Raw genomic sequence first — 26,064 nt, 5'->3', positions numbered from 1 at the left:
TGTTTAAGATAAGTATTTTCAGAATATTTATTTTTTATTCTACTTCATCTGAGAAGACTGCCTAATACTGATTTCTTAAAAGTTAAAAAAAAATTAAAAATCCACTCATGAAAAGTGAAATCAGACAAATAACCCTACACATTATTATATCTTCTCATACCTGTGGACAGAAATATTATCAAATTATTTTGGCATATTTTGTAATTTTGTCAATATGACTCTAAGAACTACCTACAAGGATATTGATCACAGCTCTTTAAGAATCCATAGACTGTATTAGTTTCTACATCTTAACTTACTGAGACGAATTCTTTCACAATTACATGAAACAATTATTGAATGATAATATAAAACAATGTAAAAAAGAAGAAAACACAGTTACATAGCATCAGTTCATTTTACACATGTAGACTATAAATTATTTTTAATCTCATATGGAACTGATACAAAATCATGTAAGTTATTTTATGTCTGAACTCACATAGTGTATGCTCAATGACACTTAAAAGAAATGAAATAGTAACCGTAGCTTATTTTCTGAAGTGATCTTGACACTAATGTTAAATTACAACTTGGAAACATCTAGCATTTTTACCTTTATGAGAAAAGGCTTTTTACATATTTAACATAATTCCAGGGAAAATAAACTGGAATTATGTATCAAGATATGTACACTGTAACCAAGGGGCATTTATTTTCCCCTGTAGAATACTTACAATGATTTTATTGCCATTTTGTGTCATTTTCTAAAGGATATAAAATACAGCCAGTAAACAAACTAGACTTTAGATTTAAGGTGACAGCTGCTCCTTCAGAAGCAATATTCAGATATTTAATCTTAAGAACATTGAATATTTTACGACCAAGTAAAGTATACTTTTGCAAAAATGAAAGAACTCTGTGCTTTGGCTTCTGATTTTCACAGCTGCGCCGATCGGCACAGCCAAGGATACAAACACCCATCAGCTCTAAATCCCAGAGAATAAATCCAAATGTTGGATTTTTGCTCATTTAACCATTTGAGGAAAAAAATCAACATAAGTGCTCTCCTTTTTCAAAATGTAAAACTTTCTTTCTCTAAAATGATGCCGATTCAACCTATAACATATAGCGTGCTGTAGTGTTTCTAGTTCTTTTGGAAATCTACAGCTTTAACCTGATTTCAGTGGACTCTGCTCCTCGTTGAGCTATTGTGCTTCAAGTATAGCATCTGAATTCCATCGAGAACATCTTCTTTATTTCAAAACCAAAATTAACCTTACCTCCATATATTGCTATTTGTTCACTCAGTGAACAAATGGTCAGAATGCCAAAGTCCTGTGTGGAATGGAAAATGAACTCAATATTTGCTTCCAGAATTTTTCCAGTTTCACTCCTCCTTCTCCTCCTAATTCCTTTAACCATGTTCATAATCGCTTCTCACTGAAGTTTTATCACTATTGTTTATTTTTGGCAGCCAATTTGACCCATCTCAACCAGCCTGATTGTAAATAATATCCCCTTCAGGTTTTTTTATTTTTTTTCCCCAATGAGACCCTTGAGGATAGATCTAACTTATTAGCAAGCTATTAACCACCTCTTTCTTAAGACCTGCTCTAGCGAGAAGAGTTAAATCCAGATACTTTACACTCAAGAGGGCTGGCCTGGGCACAAACACAGGCAGAATGAGCTCACACGCTCCGTTGCCTGGTTGCCTGAACTGTCATAGTGTCACCATTGGACACTGGCTCTGTGTAGCCTGAGAAACACTTGCCTGCCTTTGGAGACATTGTTGTCTCATGCACTGCCTGGTAGGCCCTGACAGTGTGTCAGAAATAGCTTTTCTCCAAAAAAAGTTGATGCTGATAGATTTTCCCCATTTTTGTTGTTCTTCTTACTTTCACAGAGGGCTAAAATTTAGAGTACCTTTCTCTGCCCAGATAGTGCATATCTTAATGGTAGATTCTGACGGTGGAATAACTAGGGCAAAGAATATGGGACTGTGAAAGTATAGATGGTGTGTGGTGTGTGTATGTTTTAAATATGTGTACGTGTGTGTGTCTTAATTTTTGTCAGATATCTGAACAAATATGTAATCACAGCTGGAGTGAATAAAGAAGTTACCGGCACTTTGAGAGTCTTTTGAGTCACAGCCACACAAACGACATTTTCTCTAGCTTAATTGGATAATGTGTTTGAAATATCAAACGGTACGGGTATCATAGTTCACTGTCCTTTTTCTGCCTTTAAACATGCTACATGCCCGGGTTGGCTTTTTCTCTTTTTTTAAAGTATGGCACATTGAAGCACGAGTTTGTCATACATTTTAGATTTTTCATAATATTTGTTTTCTAACATTTTTTCCATTAATTAATGTGATCCATAAAATAAAGTAATAAATATGACCATAATAATCTGCTTACTTTTCCATCATACATCACTTGAAATAAGTAACTATTCAGATTAATGAGATATTAAAAATATGCTAGGATCTCTTTAGTAGCACTTTGCTGTAATCGGAAAGAGAACTGTCCTGCGCAGAGCTAAACTGAGAAGAGACAGCAAAGAAGTTTCTTTAGCAATTGCAGTTGAGGTTAGTTAAATGTTTGTTCACACTTTCCTAAATCTGTCAGGCCAAAATATATTTATTGATTGGATGTGTATCACTTGTGCATCCATATCATTTTATATAAGTGCATATTTGATACATTATGGCGGCAGCCATGACAAGGATAGCAGCAATAGTTGAAATTGCAGAAGGAAGTTAAAAGAACCAGAGTAACCAGAAGACTCCATGCTGCTGGCCCATGACCCTGATACTCTGCATCTGGGGAGACAAATGCTTCCAGATGATTAGTCCAGTTGACAATAGTGAAATTCCTCAAACTCCCAGCAACAAAACCACCCCTGCTCCCACTGTTCTTCTTCTCCAAGCGCTCTGGACTCTATAAGGAATTTGTGTTAAAAAAGAGGTACTAGTAAGTAAGGAGACATCCCCACAATTCATTTCCTAAAAGATAAAGTGGGGATTGAGGTTTTTTTATTATTATTATTATTCATTCTGAATCTCAGCCAAAACAGCAAAGAAAGATTGTAAATGAAAAGGAACTTAGGAAAAAGTGAACCTTGTCGTTTTGGAATGCATAAATCTAGTGAAGACTGGGTGCCGTCCAATTTGATATCTGTAATATACACGGACCTAAATGGAAAGGTATTTCAAGAGGCATGGGAAGAGCTCTAGAGTTGTAACTCTGGCATGCATTTTTAGACAACCTGGATAGGAATGTAGAGAGTGCATTTTAGTAAGTTTCTTGGGCACAGAATACTTCCGAACAAGATTTTAAAAGATCATGCACAAATATTTTAAAAAGAGTCTGGATTTTAAAAGATCATGCAACGAGATGAAGAAAGAAAGGTATATACTGCAGAGGAAATGCAAGAGATGCTCAGAAAGAATGACGGGGAAGCAAGTGAAGGCAAAGGATGTCCTCGCAGGTGCCAGTGGGAGAAGTTTACTCTGAGAAGGCTGCTGAAGAGATTCCATAGAGCAGGAAAAATCATGGAGTCCAGGGGTATCTATTTTATCAATGCTACCTAGTTGTCTTTTTCTAGCACCTGACCTATTTATGTTCATTTATTAACTCAAATAAATAGGAATTGTCATAGCTCTTCTCATGGGTGGTGGCATTCAGGATGCCAATGGATGTTTTCAAACCTCTCTTTTTGACTGTGCTGCCTTTGTTCTTGGGAATGTTTTCTTCTTACTATGGCATTACTTTAGGCTTTTGTCACTCCTGATGCTCATTACCTTGGAAGGAAGGAGATTTTTCTTTTCTGGTATTCCAACCAGAACCCTTTCTCGATTTGCCCACTCTGGGAAGAGGATTCATAGGCTCCTGAGGAGATGGAGAAGTCATTCTATAAAAGAGAAAATGGTTTCTGTAACCAGAGCTTATCTGATAAGCAGATGTCCTCTTTGCTATCCAGAGAAAGACATTCAACTTGCCCATTAGTCTGCAGACGTGGCTCCCTGCCTTTCTCATCTGGATGGCTTTCAGTTCAAGAGTTCATAAGTTGTGGGGGAAAACCAGCCCTTAGCAGAATGCTTGGCAATGTTAGATACCTTCAAGATGTAGGAGAGACTTATGAAGTCAGTGAAATTGGTGATTATTATAAATAGTCCAGAAGAAAACCCAAACTGTGTGTGATGAGTGGAACAGCATGTTGGCATGGCTGTGAGCTGTGGTCCAGGGCAATTAGTCTTCTGTATACAGAAACTTCTCTAGGGACAGTGAGTTCCTATTAAAAGGAATGCTAGACTGCGTGTTCCCTGACTGTTTTTGTTTTCCATGCATTTCATCAAACAAGATTTATTCAAAGCATAAAAGAATCCCAGTCTTATTTTTGATTTTGGCATTTGGGGTTTTAGTAGAATTAGAAAAATTTGCCTTTTGAACATATTTTAATTGCCTCTTATGACTCTGTGTTCTGTATTATTATATTGCATATTTTATATAAAATAATTTTACATTTGTAATAAGGTTGTTGTAAAATTATTGTCAAGGTCAGAAATGAAACTGAACCATAAAGTCATAATCATACAAAACTGAGGAATTAGGTTAATAATATGACATCTTACGGGATTTCCAGGTTAGATTTTTCTTCCAGGGGTTAAAATAGGAAAAAAAGTAACCACTTCTGGTCATTCCACTTAAAAACTTTCTCCAAAACATGGTAAGTTAATATTTTGCTTATTTTAATCCCCATTTTTTAAAGGTGTTAGGTGAAATCAGTGCCTTGAAGTTTGTCCACAGAGAAGTGGTCATAGCTATTCAGGAGCACATAACTGAAATGGACACCGTGCTGAGAGAGTCGTTCAATACTAAAGAAGAGGAATGGAAAGGAACCACTAATATAAAAAGGTATTTTTCTGATAATTATACATTCATTTAGTCAGGGGTGGTGGCACTTAGCATAATCCCAGCAACTTGGGAGGCTGAGATGAAATGATTAAATTCAAAGCCAGCCTCAGCAACTTATTGAGGCCCTAAGCAATTTAGAGAGACACTGTGTCTAAATAAAAAAATTTTTAAAAAAAGGCTGAGGATGTGGCTCAGTAGTTAAGCACCCCTGGGTTAATACCTGGTACCAAAAAAATAAAAATAAGAATTTCATTGCTATGTGAGTGCATCTACTAAGAAGGAGCCACCTAGTGCCACTTCCCTCTGGTTTGTCTGACTTTTCATGGTGCACATGTCATGGTGGGAACCAAGTGGGTCATCCTTTACGACCCAATTGCCTTGTAAGATGGAGTCAATCAGAAGTCAGTAGCAGGTATCAGGAAGAACAGATAGAAGTCATGCCCGTCACTAACAGTTCTCAGAGAGAATGGAAACCTCTTTCATCTTTCTTACCTCCAAAGGAGCTACTGGGCCACTCGGAAATTGGAAGAGGGATGGGATCATTTCTAACACTCTTGGGAGCAGTTTTATCTCATATGGAGGGAATGAGGGGAGTGATTAGAAGATAACAAGATCAAGTCTAAATAAATTCCCTTGTTCCTTTGTGCTTTGGGAAAATGTCACACTGTTTTTTTTCTCTAAAAGAAACTTTAGGGGAAAAAAAGTGAAAAAATTAAATAACAACGATGAATAAACCAAGTCACTTAAGTGGGGTAGTTTGCAAAGCATATATTTTGTACTCTAGTACCAAGGCCTAACTGGGTGGCTCAGATTTGGGCTTTCTGCTTGCATTTCAACTCTTCCTAAAGAGATCAAAGTAGACCTCCACTTTTCATTCCTTAAATACTCCCCTTTCCTCTTTACTCCCTTGCTTTCTTCTCTTTCATTTGAAGGCTCATAGTGGGACTTATTATCGCAAATGGACAATGGAGTATCAGAAGGTTGACGGATCATAAAAAGCCCTGTATCATTAAGAATCTTCTGTCTGCATTATAGAGCAACATTTGTAGTTCCTATCGAGGACTTTGGACCTTCCCTGCATCTGTGAGGGAGCCGGAGAGCAACTACCTTTTTAGCCACATCCTTAAACAGAAGCCATGTTTATTAGAGGGCTCAAAACTGATACCAATCATTAGAAAACATGGGAACACATCTGATCCTGGTGGTTTTTCAATCCGCATCTTAAATCATGGTCTAACTATTATGATATCAATGGTCTAACATAAGAAGTTTGCATCAAGGATTACATCTGTTTCTCTTTGTGTTGGCAGAAACTATCATGTGTATATACCGTCTGTATTTTTTATCCTGTATAGCTATTATGGAAAGCCAGCCAACTTACGTTAATATGTCTGTCAACAGATCTCAACTTCACAGAAAAGAATAAACTTTATAGACACATTTTAATAGTTGACATTATTGCTCCTGCTCACTAAAACGTCAATAGACATACTTGCCAATTTTATAAGTCTTCACTTCTATTTATACTACCCTCACTAACAGTTAAGCCCTGTGAGGGCAAGGGGAATTTTCTGCTTTATTCACTATTACCTGCCCAGCTCCTAATACAGTTCTCTGAACTAGTAAATTCTCAGTACATTCTTTTGCATGAAAGAATTAAACAGACATGTAAAATTTCACTTAATTTTATATCTAATAAACTACATGAGAGTGAATTGAATGAACAAAAAAGAGATCAACAGTCAATAAGTTTCTATTTTTTTCCCTTTTCATGTTTCCTTTAGGAAATTGGTGGCCCCAATGGAAGGATGAGTGTAATTAGGAAGACCAATATCTTCTGTCTCCAAAGGATGCCTAGGAATGCACTATGTTTTCTAATCTATGTCGTCTTATTATTCTTCTAAGTTGTCTTCATGCATTATTGCAATCCCTGAGTTTTTCAGTATTTTAAAATACACATCTGTGGAGTGTTTTGTTACCATTCTTGCTTTGTGTTTGTTTTTTCCTTCATCGAGCTCATTTTGCTGAATATGAAGCACTAGGTAATAAGTTTAACATTTGAGTTTATCTAAAGCTTTTATAAAATTATATATTTATATAGGTATGGGGTGAGTAAGGATAGATACTTTTTTTCCTAAGTTCTCTCTCATTGTAAAGGACCTTTCTGATGTTTATAGGCTCAATACTATATCTCAGTCCAACACAGAAATAAGATATTGGCACTGTCTACATTCTCAAGTAAATCCTACATTTGTATTAGCCCTGAAATAACCTATCCAATTTTGATTTTTGGGGGTGTATGTGTGTGTGGTCAGTTTCTTAAGGAAAATAAAGAAAAAAAATGGAAGTCTTTATTCTTATGATTGATTCCTCTCATTTTCTGTGCCCCTTTATGAACTGCAAATAATAATTCCAGGGACAAAGAGAGATGAGAGTAATATCTATAAGCAGATACTCAGCAAGAATGGACTTCCATTGTGACAGGTGCCAGTGTAATGTTCCATTAGGAAGAAGTACACATATTTATAGTCAGTGCAAAATATTATTTCATAATCTAACACAGGTTTCCAGAGGACCGTATTGTATACCTGTGAATTCAGTCACCTGGTTTTTATTTCGAACATTGAGAGTAATTTAAAATGATAATTATTATTTTTCAAGAACCTATTAGTAAAACAGTATTAACAAACTCAAGCATATGTTTTCCATGATTTCATTAGTAACTTCATGTCCAGTATTATTTTTAGTTACTCATAGACACACCACTCATGTTGCTATTTTTGTCATAGAAAAGATAGCACACAATACTAAATGTGATTATAATTGAAAATTTCAAATCCTTTTAATAGATTATATTTGTGAGTACCTACTGTGTTCTTATTTCCTAGATAGAATATTCATTTGGAATTAGGTTCCACGTAGGAATACAAATATAAATAAGAAGGAGTTAAACATTTAAATGTGTGCTGTAAATTTCAAAGTGGAATCTATTAAATGTTCCTTGTATTAACTTCAGTGACAATAGATAGATTACACTAAGTGTCAGTTAAGCGAGGGGATGAAAAATGAGTGATTTTCTTTCTTCAGTTAAATATGGTGCTAAGTGGTACGCACTAGCATTAAAAGCAAATTACTTACCACTTCAATAATCACAGCATGGGCACTCTATTGGAATCTGCATCTCTAGTCTTCCTTGGTCCTCAGTTTTATTAAATAAATCAACTGATAATGCTTGGTTAAGCAGAAGAAAAAGCCTTGGTGGCATTATGGCAATTCTGTTTTATATGTGCCTGTTCAATAGTCTTCAAAACGGCATTTTAATATAAATAAATATATATATATATATATATATATATACACACACACACATACACACACATACACACACACATATATACATTTACATATATATACATATACATGTATATATATAATTTGGCCATTTAGAATTCACATGTTAAGAATTATGCAACACAAATTCACCTGCTCTAACCACCTATGTGAAGAAACAGAAATCCCTTCTACATCATTTCTGGTTAACCCTCCAGATTCATTCTAAATGCTTCTGGAGATGGGGGGAAAAAAACAGCATTTCAAGTGAGAACTCTTACAGTTAGAACATCCCCTTAATAGTTTGAAATACTTGCTACTGGATTTCAGGTCCTCATGGAAGCCTGCTTAATACAGCAGTAAACAGCATTGGCAATAAGTAGATCCGAACTAAACAGTTGTTGAGTGAAATAAAGTAAACCTGGTCTCGCTTTTTAAAGTTTCTTAATGCTTTATTTTGAATACAACATGTTTTACGCAGAATTTCCTTTTGTGATTGGAGAGGAGTTGGGTTCGGATAAAGTAGATATGTACAGAAGGTCTCCTAGGTATTGCCTCCAGAGGTCCACGAAATGTTCCATTGCCCCATCCATCACACATACACATGCAAATTTTTTATGTAATTTTTTCTTTATATATGACAGCGGAATACATTACAATTCTTATTACATACATAGAGCACAATTTTTCATATCTCTGGTTGTATATATAGAATATTCATCAAAGAAAACATTAGACATTTGGTTTTTAGGGGTTGGCTAACTTTATTTAGTATTATCTTCTCTAACTCCATCCATTTATCTGCAAATGCCATGATTTTATTCTCTTTTAATGCTGAATTGCCACAGTCCGACTACAGCAAAATAACCGGGGGTGGGGGGGGTGGGGGGGTGGGGGGGGTGGGGGGGTGGGGGGGGTGGGGGGGTGGGGGTGGGACGAATAACTTGCAAACGTTGATTCAGCAGGAGTGGAAGCCGTTTATTGTAGGACAACAGAGCTATTTATACATTCCACACAGCTTATCTTAATTAGCATAAACTAGATACATCAGTCAATCAATAAGGAATCTCCACACTTAATGGCTCACTTTTGTTACTTCACAAACCACTCCCTCTGGCATTTTGCCAGGCACCATCTAGACTTCTTACAGACTAACATTTCTCTGGCAAAATACCAGGTGCCATCCTGACTTGTTTACAGACTCTAACACTGAATAATATTCCATTGTGTATATATGCCATGGTTTTTAAATCCATTTATCTATTGAAGGGCATCTAGGTTGGTTCCACAGTTTAGCTATTGTGAATTATGCTGCTATAAACATTGATGTGGCTGTGTCCCTGTAGTATGCTGTTTTTAAGTCTTTTGGGTATAGACCAAGGAGAGGGATAGCTGGGTCAAATGGTAGTTCCATTCCCAATTTTCCAAGAAATGTCCATACTGCTTTCCATATTGGCTGCACCATTTTTTTTTTACACACTGTATCAATGTCTGCAATAGGAGTATGTGTGTACACATGTGTATGTGAGCACATGAGTGCACACACACACACATTCATTCTGTGCTCTTATAGCATGATCACAGGTATTTGTTGGATGGTGGATCTGCTTGATCTTGAACATTTGCAGTCATCAGGTTGGACTGGAATTTAGAAGCCTTGCACATAATGATTTTTCTGCTGAGACCTTGGGAGAAGCAAGAATTCCTTCCTAAAATGGTATAAATTCCTTACAGATGACCTTCCCAAGGAATGGGTCAAACTAGGGACTCCATAATGACATTAGAAATGAATGAGATGGTACAACATGGTGAGTAAGAACTGGGGCTCAGAGTTAGATTGGGATAAAATCGTGCCTCATAGCAGACAAGCTGATATAAAATTATAACTCAAACACTACCATGGCTCCCTTGCTTATACCTTCTACTCACCTCTCTGTCTCACCTCTCATTTCCTCTTATTACTTGGAGAAACCACAGCCCTGGTCAAACCACCTGTGCCTAATTTGTGCTTACTCCCATGCAATTAAAAGCAGCTGGAGAAAAATGGACTTTGGCACTAATTTTACTTTAAATTCATGACTGTAGATCTTAAGTGACCTTTCACACTTTCTGGTGTGGTAATGGTATTTGATTTTCTGATTTCACTCACCCCCCCTTACTATGTTGTGACTACAGGACATTTTAGCCTCTGTTCCCAAACCTGCAACACTTTTCATTGCTTCACTTTCCACTGACAAACTAGCTTTCTACTGCACTGGGGAAAACGAAGCGATCAGAAGGGGACTTCCTCGTCACTTGTCTACCCACTACCTACCTCTGCATTCACAGGTGCTGATGCTCAGGTTTTACTCCAAAGGTACCATGTGTTTTCCCAAAGCCAATTGTTGCACTATGGAGTAGATGGCACCCTTGGCTTCTCTTTACCTTCCCAGGTTGTCATTATCGTTATTTTTTTACTCTCCGTTTGATCACACGCACTTGCTGTTATTTCTCCATCTTACTTTTTGGACTCTACTCTTCATTTGCTATAATCACCTCTCTCTGATCCCCATCATAAAAACACTCCTTGGAAGATTTTTTTTTTCCATTTTCTGATTCTGATTCCTCTTCCCCCGTGCTTGCTGCAATCCAGTCTACACAGGATTTCACACCTGTGCTTGATGGAGATTACTGTTAGCGAGACCACTCTCAGCAAGGACCCCACCACAGGTTGCTTAAATCCGATGATCCATTCTCAATCCTCAGCTTACTTGATTTGGTGGAAATGTTTGACATAATTGGACCTCTCTTGTTCTTGGATCAAAAGCTCTTGATTAGGTTATGAGAGCTATTACCCAATCGGTAGATTAATCCATTTGGTGGATTAATAATTCGCAAGGACTACCACGCTGGGTGGTAACTGTAGGCAGGTGGGCATGGCTGGAGGAAGTAAGTCCCTGGGGTTGTGTCTTTGGGTTCATATCTTGTCCCTGTCTCTTCCTGCTCTCTGCTTGCTTCCTGGCTCTCATGAACTGATCAGCTCTCCTCTGGCACACCCTTCCTCCATGATGTTCTCTTTACCTTGGGCCCAGAGTCATGGAGTGGGACAACTATGGGCTGAGCTCTGAAACTGTGAGTCAAAAATAATTGTAGCTCCTCTAAGTTATTCTTGTTGGGTTTTTGGTCACTGGTGCAAAGATGACTGGCACACTTTCTTTATTTGGCCACCAGGACTCTGTTTTCTTAGTGTTCCTCCAACATGGCTTCAATTCTCTGTCCCCTTTGCTATGTATGACCTCTTTTGTCTTTCTTCTGAATGTTGAAGGGCTGCAGAGATGAATTCTCAGTTCTCTTGTCCCTCTCCATTCATTAGTGATCTTCCAATCTTCTGCCCTGTGAGGCCATTGTGTTCATTCCTTTCCTTTTCTGCCATGTTAGGATGCAGCAAGAGGGCCATCAACAGTGGCCAGTGTCTTGATACTGAACATCCCAGCCTCCAGGACTCCAAGAAACAACTTTCTGTTCTTCATAAATTCACCAGTCTTTGGTAATCTCCTATAGCAGCACAAATAGGCTAAGACATTTGACTCCCAAATTTATATCTCCAGCCCAAACCTCTCTTCTAAATTTCAGATCTCTAAATGCCCATTGAATGTATTTGATTGAGTAAACACTTTAAACTCAACATGTTTCATCTCAAACCACGAATTCTCCCTCTAAACCTGATTCTACAATCCATGCCTCTTAGCTAACGGAAAGATCAATTTTTCCATTTTTGAACCCAACAATTTTGATATTATCTTATCTTAGTTATAGTGCAGTAACAAAACTGTCCAAATCTCACTGGCTTGTAACAGCAATGGTTCCTTGTCATTCTATATGTCCACTGAAGAGGAACTTTACTCTGTTTCCCTGTCATCTTCCTTCTGGATGATATATGGAGAAGTTCTCAGTCATTATGGTAGACACAAAAATGAATATGAAGAAAGATAAATTGGCTCTTAAATTTCTACCTGTATATTATACAAATCAGTCTGATATTTATATCACTGGCTAAAAAAGTTCATCTTTCTGCTAGCTTCCATTGGATGGACAAGTGCAAAGCTATGTTTGTCCAAAGAAACAAGTAAACTAAAACAGTTGGCTATTGTGTTCGTCAACTTTCTGTTACTATCACAAATGCCAGTGATGATCAACTTAAAAAGAGAAAAAGTTTATTTTGTCTCACGGTTTTTGGAGGCTCATTCCATTGGACCTGTGGTAAAGTGGTATATCAGGCCAGGCAGTGCATGGAGGAGCAAATCTGTGTACCTATGGCCACACCAAGTTGTATCTGCATTCGGTGTGAGTACAGCTCTACTTCATCCAGAAACCTAGAGCCACAAAAGTTCTTTATTATCCCATGGGCCCAAAACACATTAGGGTATAACAGACTCAGAACCACAGTAGAAGGAGCTGGGTGTGTAGCCATTCTCCCATTTGAGGACAACCATGCCAGTCACTGGTTCAAAGCTATTCTGAAACCCTACAGGCTATGCTACCCCTTTGTTATAGGCCAAAATTATTGATTAGGCTTCAATTTTGCTTCATGGAATAAGTCTCCCTCGTTCTTTGTTCTCTGGGTCTCTTGGTTCCACACTGTGGGAACTCTTTCCTTTGATCTGCAGTGAGCTTTAAAGAATATACCCTCCTTGGAGTCCAAGCAGCTTCCTCAACCTGTTTTCTGATCCTTGGAGCCTCAAGGTCATTTGAAGTCCCAAACCAACCCAGTCTCTTTTAGTTTAGTTATTTCTCTTTCTGGCAGTGCAAAATCTTGGGCAATTTCTAATTTATCTGACACTAGTCAGTTCCATGTGCCAATAGCCATATCTCCACACAGCTTAATGGTAGGTGTCTTGAGCTTACAAAGCACTGTAACTACTTCTTTTTCTCTGAAACTTTTTTTTTTTGTAAAATCTTGACTACTACCATCATACATTCAGAGTTGTAACAGTTGGATAGAGGGATTTGCCATGGATTTAGTCCTTACCCAAAGTTAATTTTTGAGTAGTAGATTACAAAAAGTAGTTACTTCTCACAATCTTGCATTTTCCCCCCATTCCCATCATCCCCTTCCTTTTCCATTGGTTCATCAGCAAATTCTGTTTATACGTATGTTTTTGTGGCACATCGTCAAGTGTAACCAGTAGTATCTAGCATGTGTTACTAATAATCTATCTTTACCATTTTTAAAAATCCTGGAGTATAAGTTTATTTTATATATATATACCCTCCAGTTACAGCCAGCAGCAATTGCTAGCTTAAAAAGAAAGATGTTTTTGTTGTTATTGTTCCTACACAACGTTGTTGTCATTCACACCAGGTGTCCAGGTCGATCAACTGTCCATTCTCTAGAACTCTCTAGGTGACCTAGCCCAACCACAGGATCAAAGCAACTTACTTGAGGGAAATGTGGTCCAGACAACAGCAACTGTTTTTCTGACTCCCAACAGCTCCTCTCTGACTTTCCTGTCAATCATTCCAAAACCCCATTGAATCTGTTCTAAAATTCAAAATCAGATGACTTGTCACCTAATTCTCTGCAGCAACCCAATCTGAGTCACTTGGATGGCTCTTGGACTTCTGCAATAGTCCCCGTACTGGTTTCCCTGTCTTTATTCCCATCCCACTTTGACCTATTCTCAATGCACTAGCTAACGCAATCCTCCTAAAATGAGATCATGGGACTCAGGTTGCTCAAGCTCTCCATTGGTTTAGCATAGAAGGCAAAGTTCTTGCAATGACCGCAAATGACACTCAATCTGCCCAGCCACTCTCTCTTACCACGTCCACAGTTAATTTTGCCTGTATGCACTGTGCTCTATCATCCTGACGCTTCCTGTTTTCCAAGCATGGCTGTTGTATTTGCCTGGAAGACCACCGAAGGCTCTCAGTTACAGCTGATACCCACACTGCTTGATTTCCCCAGAGGGCCACCTGGCTAACTCCTTCCTCTCGTCTGTGTCTTTGCTCAGATGCCACCTGTACTTTTGAAGCTGGAACTGACTCCTCTACTTAAAATCAGCATCCCACTCGGCTCATTGCCCACCCTAGAGATTTCACTAAATCTGATGAACTTTTCATTTTTTATAGATCCCACAATCTGTGAACCTTGCATCCTATCTTAGGTAGATAATTTAATTCTTTTCACTTACCTCAATTTTAACCTTTTACATACACATAGGTACTGGACGACCCAGCCCTGAAGAGGCTTTTGAAAACACCTGTTCACCAAAAACTCTCCATAGGAGAAACTTATACAAGTTTTTAATAAAACAAACAAGACAACAACAAGAAGAAAACCCATTAGTTTTTTTTAATAAGAGTTATGGGTCAAGATTTTAATTAATAACTTTGGAACCAGCACTTAGAGAGGTTGAGTTAGGAGAGAACAAGTCATATTTTTTGGAAATCTGTAGGTTTAAAAATTCAATGTAATTCTGACAAACTTCTAAGTATATACCACTATAGATAAGATGAATTATGTTATAAGCCTGGGTAAGTCATAAAGAAGGATATTAATATTTTATGTCAACAAAATAAATCTTAATTTCTGGTGCTGTTTTTGGTGCATTTATAAGAACAGGACTTCCTAGCAAAGAAGAAAAATAAAACTTAAGTTGCACGGACAACCCAAGTTGAACAGCATATATGCAGATAGTGATTCATGAAAATGATTAAAAAACTATGAAAGCTTATGTTAAATGAACATATGTGTGAAGAATTTCTTAAATTACTTGTGGGCCAAAGAGGAAATAAAATTTGCAATCACAAGCTATTAAGAAATTAATGATAATGAAGCAATTAGAACACTATTTATGAAAACTTATGGGATGTGGCCAAAGTTGTATTCAGATGGAAATACTTCTATTATTTAAAAATGTGAAGGTGAAGAAGCTAGAAAAATATAACAAAGAATAAACTTCAGAAGTGAAAATCATCTGGAAAATAAGAATATAGTTTAATATAAGTGAATTTTTCAATGTGAAAAAGCTCAACATTGGTTTCTGCTTCTAATTAAGATTGACAAAGAAGAGAAAAACATTGCAAACGTACATTAGGAATTAAAGAAATGTAATATAGCCACAATTTTTTTAAAAAAGAGGTTAAAATGCAAGAATTGAAACTTACATAGCTTTGTGGTGCTAAATAAAAATATTTCAATGGAGCAAATAATTTTCAAAAAAAAGCACCCAATACATTTTAGAAAATTTGAATCTCTAAATACATAAACATGTAAAGTATTTTAAAAGTATATTGGACAATACCCTTCACAAAAATCACTGAAGCTGGATGAATTTGTGGTTGATTTACATAAAACCATCCAGAAACTGATAAATCCCATGTCTTTTAAATTATTCTAAATAATGTAATATATGAATTTTTAGCCATTTAAGCACATACAAGCTGCATATGTGCATATAAATCTTATTGTACACCCAGCAAGGATAACATAAATGACTGCATATAGCAACAAATACCCAGAAAACACTAGCAAAATTTGCCCAGAAGCCCATTAAGAAAAAAATCCTATTCCCAAATAAGGTTCATTTAATCACTGAAAAATGATTCAATATTATAAAGTATGTCAGTGCAATGCATAAAATTAGGGAGGGAAAAGAGAAATAAAAAAATGATCTTGTTGGTAGAATTTTATCATTTATTTAAAAATTTCAGTAAGAAAAGAATGATTCAATAAATAAAACTGAGACAACTGGCTAGTCATTTGTTAAAAACCCCAAACAAATTTCTACCTGCTAAGTAAAAATCTAAGCCTCTTACTCAAGCAATTTCATTTCTCTAAGATTTGAATGTGTGTCAAAATAAAAATACACAATACTTTTCACATTGCATTTTTTGTAAATAAAACATTAGGAATAATGTAAGTATTCAACAATAAAAGATTGGTGAGATAAATTGGAGCTAATTCTTATAATGGAATTGTTTACAGTCTTGAAAGATACAGATGAACCCTGAAATTTCCATGGCAAACACAAAGGGGTATTTCTCACTCACTCAAAGCCTTCTGTCTCCCTTTTTGTCTTTTGTGAGATGACTAAAAGGCAGGAATAGTGGGAGCTGGAGAGTTATACTGATGTTCCTGGGTCAAGATCTGGAATTAGAGATGTCAGTTTTACCCAGGTTCTCATGGGTCAGAGTTCAATTGTGTGATCTCAAACATATTACATGGCAGGAACACGGAGTTCCTAAGAAGATGTGTGTAGGGGACTCTGTGTTTTTCTGAAAAGGGCTATGTAATAAATAGTTTAGATTTTGCAGGCCACCCAGTTCTCATAACTTCTCAATTCTCTTGTTATAACACAAAATCAACCAGAAACAATATGTGAAGAATGGGAAGTAGCTATTCTCTGCTAACACACAAGGAAAGCCAGATATGGCCCTTCTAGCTGTGGTTTTCTGACCTTTGCTGGTATATTGCATTGAATTTTGTCACAGTAAAATAATTGACTTAGAAGTGCATCTATAAGGTATTAATAAGAATAAATCAAATATTATTCAAAATCTAAATATATTTCTATAAAGATCTATCACTCTTCATGCATGCAAATGATATGCATGTGTCTGTATCAAAGTAGCGGAAAGCTATATACTGGTTATCTGTTGGTGTTTCAAATGATTTTCCTTTCTGTGTCTACATTTTCTAATATTTTTACAATATCCATGCACTGCATAAACAACAAGTGGATGAGAAAGAAGAGTAGAGGATACTTGAGCAAACAAAACTTAAAGTGTATACAAAACAACATTAATTACCAAAATATTTTGCAGGTACAGGCATGAGTAGACAAATCAGCTGAATGGGGTAGAAAGTTTAACAATAGTTACAAGTAAAGTTTAACAAGTAGAGTTTACCTTATGGAGGAAAGACGCCACATTAAGAAAAAAAAAATGTTTTGTCTGAATGTATGTATTAGTCATCTTAGTGTTTCTATAATGAAATACCTGAGGCAATTGACTTATGAAGAGAAAAAGGTTATTTTGGCTAATGCTTCCAAAGTTTCTGTTCTAAGATTGGGGAGCTCCATATTTGGGGGCATCTAGTAAAGTTAGCTAATAATGGTGGGAGCAAGTGATAGCGCAAAGTATTTTACCTTATGATCCGGGAAGCACAAAGGGACAAAGACCAGAGTCCAACAATTCCCTCCAAGGCATCCCCTCCAAACCTAAAGACCTGGCCCTAAGACCCACCTCCTGAAAGTTCCACCATCTCCCAATGGGACCAAACTTTCAGCACATGGACCTTTGTGGAACACTATCCCAGCCACACAGAGGAACATATGTGTTAACACATACATTGTAATGCCTGGCACAGTAAATATCTATTCAACGAGTAAATGTAGATATGGAGGAGGCACTGAATCATTCAAATGCTTTTTCTCAGAATATTTTGTATCATTTGAGATAGTGAAAGCATGATGATGATATTTTATGTAGAGACTTTTTTATTATCTATTTATTATCTTTTTTTTTCTGGGTTGTCCCCTTCTCTACCCTGAAATGGTCTCCATTATGGGCTCATATTCTCTCCCTGTTGTCCCAGGGTTTTCCTCCTTAAAATGAACTCTTTCACTTCTGGAGAGTTTACCTTATGGAGGAAAGACACCACCTCGTTTTCTTCTCACTGATCAGTTCTCCTCAGATCATTCATTCCATCACACTTCCTTCCCCAACCAAACTGAAATGCAAGGAAATTTAATCTTGCCCCCAACGACTCAAACCAACCACCAGGGCTGCCCTCTATGGGTTTAATAAAAACTCTAACCCCTCAGGTCAGATAATCAGACGTATATGATAATTAACTGTATGAGTAATTATTGTGTGATGCAAATAAACAATGCAGATGAGTCATTTCATTAAACAAGCACCGTGGGGTCATTAGGTCTTCATCTCTGTCCTAGTCTTCTGGGGGGAAAATGCTTTCTATGAACTGTTCTTTTGAACTGGCCATGAAACATCACTAGTGGGTTCACATTAAGCTGGGTAATATGCTGGGCTGCTTGATTTGTATTGAATATGTGTCTGGTGGTTGGGGCCCAGTGTAATGAACTAACCCACAAATCACAGCTTAATGGGAATCTACTTTTACATATTGCTTAATTAAAAGTTGTGAGCTTATTAACATGTGTCTTTGGCACTGAGCTTTGGGGATGTAATCTCTGTGCAAATAAGACTAGGTTGTAAAAGTTTTATAGATTGACGATGATATTACAGTCCATACCTTAATAACCCATCATTTCCACAACGAGTTTTTCAGATCCTCCATTCTTCTATGGAGCTATAACAGATTTCTCCTTTTTGTTTTCCAATGAGTAGGGCCTACTGCAAGATGTACTGGTTTCAAAAAAAGGATTGCAGCTTAAATATTTCCTCTGAACACACTTTTCTTCATTTACTCATATTAGCAAAGCTATCTGGAATAATGTCTCAGAGTCCTTTTATTAGTGGGGGCTCTGGGTAGTATAGATCTGTTAGGTATGGGTTTTCCAGAATTTCCATTATAAATCTCTATTTTCAGGGATTTATAATTCAGCTATAAAAATTTTGCCCTGGGCTTCCACTTGGAATACAAGGTCTTAGCCTGAAAGGGTACATTGTTAACACGTGGAAAAAAAAATAACGTTGTTTTCCTCTTACCAAAGGGAAAAGTAATGGCATGTAACCATTTTCAAAGAATTTCTGATATGCCACTCACTGTAAGGTACTGTTTGGGGATTTTTTGTTTTGTTTTGTTTTGCTTTGACATGACATTTTACAGTATGCTTGTTTGTAATTTTAACCTAGCCATTTGGTGGCTTTTTTAAAAATTAATGTCAAAGTGAGAGGTGTCTTCTGTGAGCTTCCCACTAGAGTTCTTGGACTGGACACTTCTCATCTTCCTGAGTGGAACCTTGAATGCAGAGCATTGAAGTATCTGTTTACTCACTCCCATCAATGGTTGTAGGAAGAAAAAAAAGGTGGGGGTTATTTTTCCAAAGAATTGAACCCTATTATTATTGCTTTGGGCAATGAATATACCCATTTTAATTAGAAATTTAAATTGACATCCCAGGATAATAAAGTTTCAGAAATCATTGTCTAATGAAAACAGCTGTGTGACTCTGGGAGCTTTCCTTGAATGACCTGAACCTGTTTTTTTTATATGCATCAAAAGAATTTGAAGACCGAATAATCTTCAGTATTCCTTCAGGATCTGAAAGATATATCCTCGTATCTGCTAATTACATATAGCTCGCTAAATTCACAGAAGACTTCCATGCCAGTAAATCCAAAGGACACTTGGCGATCTTCAACTTATGGCTCCATAACGTTCTGAACAGATGACCAGCCACTCAGCACTATGGACTCATGGGCTAAATTACCTTGTCCAAGGGGATTTCCTTCACCCCCTCCATACCTCACTGTTGTTTCCTTCCTAATGTCAACCAGGCAGTAAGTGATAAAGTTCACCAGACTGGATCGTGGGGGGACTCTTCTCTTGCTCTTATCCTTATTCCCTAAGGGATCCTGTCCTGCCCTGTGGTTTTCAATGTTGTCACCAATGGACTTACTCTTTAAAGGTTTATTTGGGACTGAGATGATTCTTCTAAACCCCAGACCTCTGAAGGTCACGGCTGCACCCAGCACTTTCTCCTGAAGGAAAGCCTCACCCTCATTCTTAAATTCCTCACCTCCTCATTCCAAACCTGCTCCTTCCCTCACCTGTTAAATATACGGCTCCACCTTTTCACGCCGTTATTCAAACTCCTTGGATTCATCCTGACATTGCTCCTTGCCCTCTGTACAACAAACCATCAGCCCAAGCTTCAGAAGTTCAAATAACTTTGTTTCATCCCCTACTACCACTTTCTTGGTTTAAACCACTAAATCACAATATGCAAAATAGGCCATTATCTTATTCGTCAGTTTTTACATGAACTGGGTTGTGACAAAACCATCTTTGTCTTTTCTGCAGCTGGCCCTGGCATGCCATTGCCTCCACCTGGATGTTCTCTGTGACTCTCTTGTCCTTTTCCCGTATTCTTGTTGGGGCATGAGGAAGGTTGACCTTGGGATGGGCAACCCACGTCTTAGTGAATGTCCCTCTTCTCTAGGTACTAAGTCTGATGTGGTCAGTGCCCTTTTCTGTCTTTCAGGAATTTCACCCAGCTCCACCTGGTACCTGACAGGTGCTTAATGAAAACTTACTGTTTGACAGACTGCAGAGACTGGAGTCTAGGAGAGAGAGAGAGGCTGGGTGTCGGTCAGAGCAGTGTCTACCTGAGAATTGTACCTCCCTCTTACCATTTTCTGGAGCTATATCATGCCCAATCATTCTTCAAGATGGAAAAACACGTAGCAATTAATAAACAAGTGCAGACAACATGATCTGGGGTCCCCTGGTTTATAATAACCAGGATATAAAAGCAAGAATTATTTAAGGATATCAGATAATTCTCAGTGGAGGCTAGGCCAGCTCTTACGAGGCAGAACCATCCCTGGATCTCTCTAAGTTCTCATGAAGGTGCTTTGGCTAAATCTCACAACCCAGTTAATGTAAAAACTGAGGAATGAGATAAAAGCATAAAGGTTTTGTTAGTTTTGCACATACATGGTATGTGTTTTATAGTCAGCTTTTTCACTGCTGTGCCTAAAAGACCCAACCAGAACAATTATAGAGGAGGAGGAATTTATTTGAGGACTCAAGGTTTCAGAGGTCTTAGTACATAGAAGGTAGCTCAATTCCTTGGGGCTCAAGGTGAGGCTGGACATCATGGTAGAGGGAAGCAGCTCACATGGTGATCAGAAAGCAGAGATACAGAGAGATTCCCTTGGCTAGATACAAATATATATACCCCAAAGCCAGTCCCCCATTGCCCACCTCCTCCAGCCACACCCCACCACTTCAGTTACCACTCAGTTAATCCCTACCAGAGGATTACTTCACTGATTGGGTAAAGATGCTCACAACCCAATTCTGTCTCCTCTGAACCTTCTTGCATTGTCTCACACGTGAACTTTTGGGGGACACCCCACATCCAAACCATAAACACATGAAAATCTTCACAAGACAGTGAACTCTGCTGAAGTAACCACACCATGATATGCTCATGATTTTTAAATAAAGAACAATAAGTTTGTGAAGAAATGGAAGGACAAGTGGAGGTCTGGGCTAGGAGAGTAGATTCTAGGTTTGTCTGAGCCATAAAGTAGGGTGTAGAAGCTCAGGAAGATACAAGGTACTCCAAAGAACTTGCTGTTTGCTGATTCAGGTTCTTCACCATTCCAATGACCAGGCTGGTGATGATCAAGGACCGTTCCTGCTGTGGCAAGTGAAGGATATCCCTCCCCAAAGAATCTCCATGGCTTTCTCCATGTCGGGAAAGAGAAGTCAAATGGCCTTTTCCAAAGTTATGACTCCTCAAATGATTTCAGCTTGAAATAACCAATGACAATTTGGCCTGTTTTTCCTAAGCACCTTCACTCGGTGGTACTGAAATTTCTACTTATTAGTCACGATATTTCAGATAGACACCTTCCCTTCCAAGATTCAGCTTCTTTCTCTTTTTAGTTTCTTTTGTTCGGGTTGGTTGAGTTACTGGGACCAATTATTTCTGTAAGGAAGAACAGAACCAAAAAAAAATTATATATTTTTTTCCCTAAATTATTACACTTATTAAAAACATTAAAAGCCATACTCTGATCAAATCAAAGGTTTTCTAATGGTGGAATTTGAGCCTTTCAGCTTGAATGGGAAAGAGATTCTGTGATCATGGCGGCCTTCATTGATCTACTCAAAGTTTCCAGGACAGGCTGCTCTTAGAACCTTGTAGGCAACAAAGTATCCCAACCCCTTTTCTTCCATCTGGGCCTTCTTCCAAGGTGTCTGGGCCAAGGTTAGGTTAAGGTGTACTTCATTGATCATGGCATGGAAAATATCACAAGCCCAAAGAGCTGAGAAATACTTCCATTCCCTGCATAACCGATGTCATAAACTTTTCTATCGCATATTTCATGGAAATATCATTGGGGCAAGCATGACTCCACAGCTGAAATGTGGACTGAAGGAAATGACCCTCCAGTTTCTTTCTGACCTCTGGATTCCATGAACCCAGACTTCCTTTCATAGCCATCAGTGACGTTGTTCCTCCGTCGGGAGGGGATTCATTTAGCTTATTTCACATTACAAGGGGCTGATGAAACAGATCCCACTGATCCGAACCAAGTGCGGGAGAATGACCTGGAAGACCAGGGCCACGGAGGCACTGTGCCATGGCAACACAAGGAGATGACCCAGGAAATGGACAACTGGCCCCTAGACCAGGGGACTACCTACCTGGAGATCCAGGTGCACCTGAAAAATCGCTTCAGTCTATTTTCTAATTAACGGGTCCTCCTTGACTGAGGCAGGGAATGCTGGTTTATGAGAAAGGAGTGGAAAAGTCTTCATTCTGACATCTCAGCCCAGGCTTCTTGGTACTTCTAGCTGCAGGCATAGAGTCGAACACAAAAGCCACAACTTTAATGATGGGAAAGAAAAAGAAGTTATTTTTACCCCATCACTTAACTGTCTGTTGTAAACTTGTCCAATTATGTCAATTATGATTTTTTTTTAAGAAAAGTGTTTTTGAATAGTTGAATGGCTTAAAATCCACTTATAGTGAAAAATGAATAGAATCAATTTACAGTTTTAATCTTCATTAGATTACCTTCAGCTAACTAACAATTGTGGTCTAAGCCTGGTTGGACCCCCCCTTAGGGAAGCATTAACGGCTCGGCTCTCTGAATAGTTATGTTTTGTTGGTCATTTAAATTCACAACATTTATAAATCACAAGCATTGTGGTGTGAAATTACAAATTTTTTGGAGTTAAGATTTCTAGTTTTAAATGTATATAATCATTTGAAGTATCAAGACTAAATTCAGTATAAAAACACCTGTGATCCCAGTGTCTTAAGAGAGAATTGCAAATTCATGACCAGCCTCAGCAATTTAGCAAGACCCTAAGCAACTTAGTGAGATGCTGTCTCAAAATAAAAGCATAAAAATGGTTGGGGATGTAGCTCAGTGGTAAAGCTCTTGCAAGTTATAGAAATTAGACTCTAATGTTTGTCAACTGATCAGTGAAGCATTTTGAAAACATGTCATATAGGACTGATTACATAGATGTGATTAAAACAGAGAAAAAAAAACCTATTGCAATTACCTGATAAATTGGACTAAGGTATCAATATGAATCAAATCATGTGGACTTCCTGTTATAGTTTGGATGTGAGGTTTCCTCCAAAAGATCATGTGTGAGACAATGCAAGAAGGTTCAGAGGAGAAATGATGGGGTTGCCTGGAGGGTGTAGTAAATTGGGGGCGTGGCTGTGGAGAGTGGAGTCTCTTTCTCTCTGCTTCCTGATTGCTGTGTTGTGAGCTGCTTCTCTCTGCCACCCTCTCTCGCCATGATGATCAGCCTCACATTGAGCCCTGAGGAATGGAGCCCACCTACTATGGACTAAGACCTCTGAAACCGTGAGTGAGCCCTGAGATAAACTCTTCCTCCTCTATAATTGTGCTGGTTGTGTTCTTTAGTTGCAGAAAAAAAAATCAAACAACAAAAAAAACCCACTTCTTTGTCCTCTTTTCCATTCTTAACTCACACCACGACCAAGTTCAGATTGGTTTTGAGTAGGCTCAAATTAACTAAGTGTCACAGTGCTGACCGCAGAATACAGATGCGTTTGAGCGAGCAGATTTTAAATTCAATATGGCTGCATCTTGGAGTATTTCTATTCTTATCTTGTCAGGAGAAGCAGAAGGGAATCCACCCCCATAGATAGCAGAGGAGATAGCATGCTACGGAGATGGGGTGGGGGACCACTGCAGAGCCATGGACACTTTTATTGGTGCACTTGCTTTAGGGGCCCAGGGAGGGAAGAGCCATCAACACTTATATTGCACAAATTCTTCTCATTATTTGCTTGCATGCATCTCATCATCTAGCAGGGTACTCTGTGACTGTGAAATATAAATGAGGTTAGATATGCATTGGAAGACTTCCCTGAAGATCCACCCTCCAGAGGATGCTGTTGTGGCAACACACCTGCCTATATGCTTAGAACACAGGTATCTCTTCAGCCTGTCGGCGAGCACACAGGGAAGCCTCTGTTCTGTAGACATCATTTCTGTTCCTCTCACCTTCTTTACTGTGCCATGCTGCTTGGCCAAAGTGCCCCTTCAACAATATTATGAAGCATAACAACTTCCCACATGTCTTCAAATATATATTTATATCCAATTATGATACGAAAAAAATATTTCTAAGACTGTTACGAGAGATGGAAATTCTTCCAAAGAACATTATTTTGTATGGTGGACCTGTTTAACTGAGGTCTGCCCATTTGATTGCTGTTGGAGACCTGGCCCTGATGGTAACTCACTTGAATTTTTAATATATGAGATTACATATGCTTTTCATTCTAATCAGGGACATCAGATAAATACATTTTTGATTAATTGATATTCATATGAAATGTTCCAATTTTAATGGAGTCTGTAGTTGTTCTTCAGGGAGAAATCAGCATTTTTATGTGAAATTAGGTGTATATTGCTTAATCAAGGCTTTTTCAATTTAATTTACTCACAATAAGTATTCATGTGGATTCACTTTCCAGAGACCCTTTGTTTCATTATAGCTAATAATTTTTGATGCAGTTACAGCTAATTATCAAAGAAAAACTAATGAAGCTTAGTTTCATGGCGTGGTAGATGACTGATTTCATTAAATCTAACTGTGCTCTTCTTGGTGTAGTATTTTTAGGCAACATCACAAAATATTTGAGGTGTTTGAAACTATAAAAAAACTATGACAAGGTAAATGCCAAACTCTATTTGACCTCATATTTTGAATGCTAATATTTACTATGTACAATATTTTTTCCTATTAAATATGCAAAGAGAAAACAAAAACATTCATCTTGATACTCCATGGCTTTAAGCAATAATTGGGTTTCAATGTGTATCATAGGTGAAACTTTCCTACTGAATTCCCTAGATCACCACATAAAGATGTAGAAGCATGTCCAGAATGCTTTTGAAGAAGGCAATAATTAATAATTACTTATTGTCTTTTTAAAAATTTACTCAGCGGAATTTTCTTCTGCTGCAAGTTTACATACCTTTTCCTGGGTAAGCGAAAAAGTTAAGATTAAATAAAATCTGCAGCTGTGTGGAAATCAAATTACAGACAAGATATACTGTACGACAACCATTAATAACCAAAATTCTGTAAGTTAACTTTGTGTATGTGGGTGGGCTGGTGTATCCTCATATACTCCAAGGAGATGGGTGCTATTAGTTTTATTGTACTTGTCAACCAGGAAATGAAGACAGAGTGAATTAACCTGCCCAAGTTTACTCCCTGATATGTGAACTCGGGCAGGTTGGAATATTAAATAGTGACCCACCAAAATCCATATGCTGAAGTCCTGTCCTTGTGATTTTATTTGGAGGGATGATTATTGAGGACATAATTAGTTCAGATGGCATCATGCTGTGGAATGATGAGATCCTAATCCATCAAGACCCTGGATGTCTTCTTCAAAGCTACCACTTGCTCATCCCACAAAGGAAGCGTGGTTCAGTACCTGTGAGGGGTTGAAACACCTTTGGAGGACCCATAGCTCCCCTTCCAGGAGAATTATACAAATTGTATGTATGTAAGAAACATACACACAATTTTTAATTTCAGCTTTAATTTACGAGGTACATTTTCATTTTAAATATTTTATTTTAACATTTAAAGTAGCATTTTTTTGTCTTGATACTT

At 37.8% G+C, this 26,064-nt stretch overlaps 1 protein-coding gene across 1 annotated transcript in view; it reads left to right on the top strand.

Moving 5' to 3' along the window:
• Positions 1-22,635, top strand: part of LOC101968337 (uncharacterized) — a 312,858-nt gene extending 290,223 nt beyond the window's left edge. The window contains exons 19-21 of the mRNA XM_005327522.2: positions 4,756-4,841; positions 5,293-5,344; positions 22,378-22,635. Coding sequence (XP_005327579.2) covers positions 4,756-4,841; positions 5,293-5,344; positions 22,378-22,635 — 396 coding nt within the window. The remainder of the gene's footprint in view (positions 1-4,755; positions 4,842-5,292; positions 5,345-22,377) is intronic.
• Positions 22,636-26,064: the final 3,429 nt, after the last annotated feature.

This window comes from Ictidomys tridecemlineatus, chromosome 8, assembly GCF_052094955.1.
Source record: "Ictidomys tridecemlineatus isolate mIctTri1 chromosome 8, mIctTri1.hap1, whole genome shotgun sequence".
NCBI lineage: Eukaryota > Metazoa > Chordata > Mammalia > Rodentia > Sciuridae > Ictidomys > Ictidomys tridecemlineatus.
The sequence above is the reverse complement of the archived record's forward strand: the minus strand, read 5'-3'. Positions and strand labels throughout refer to the sequence as shown.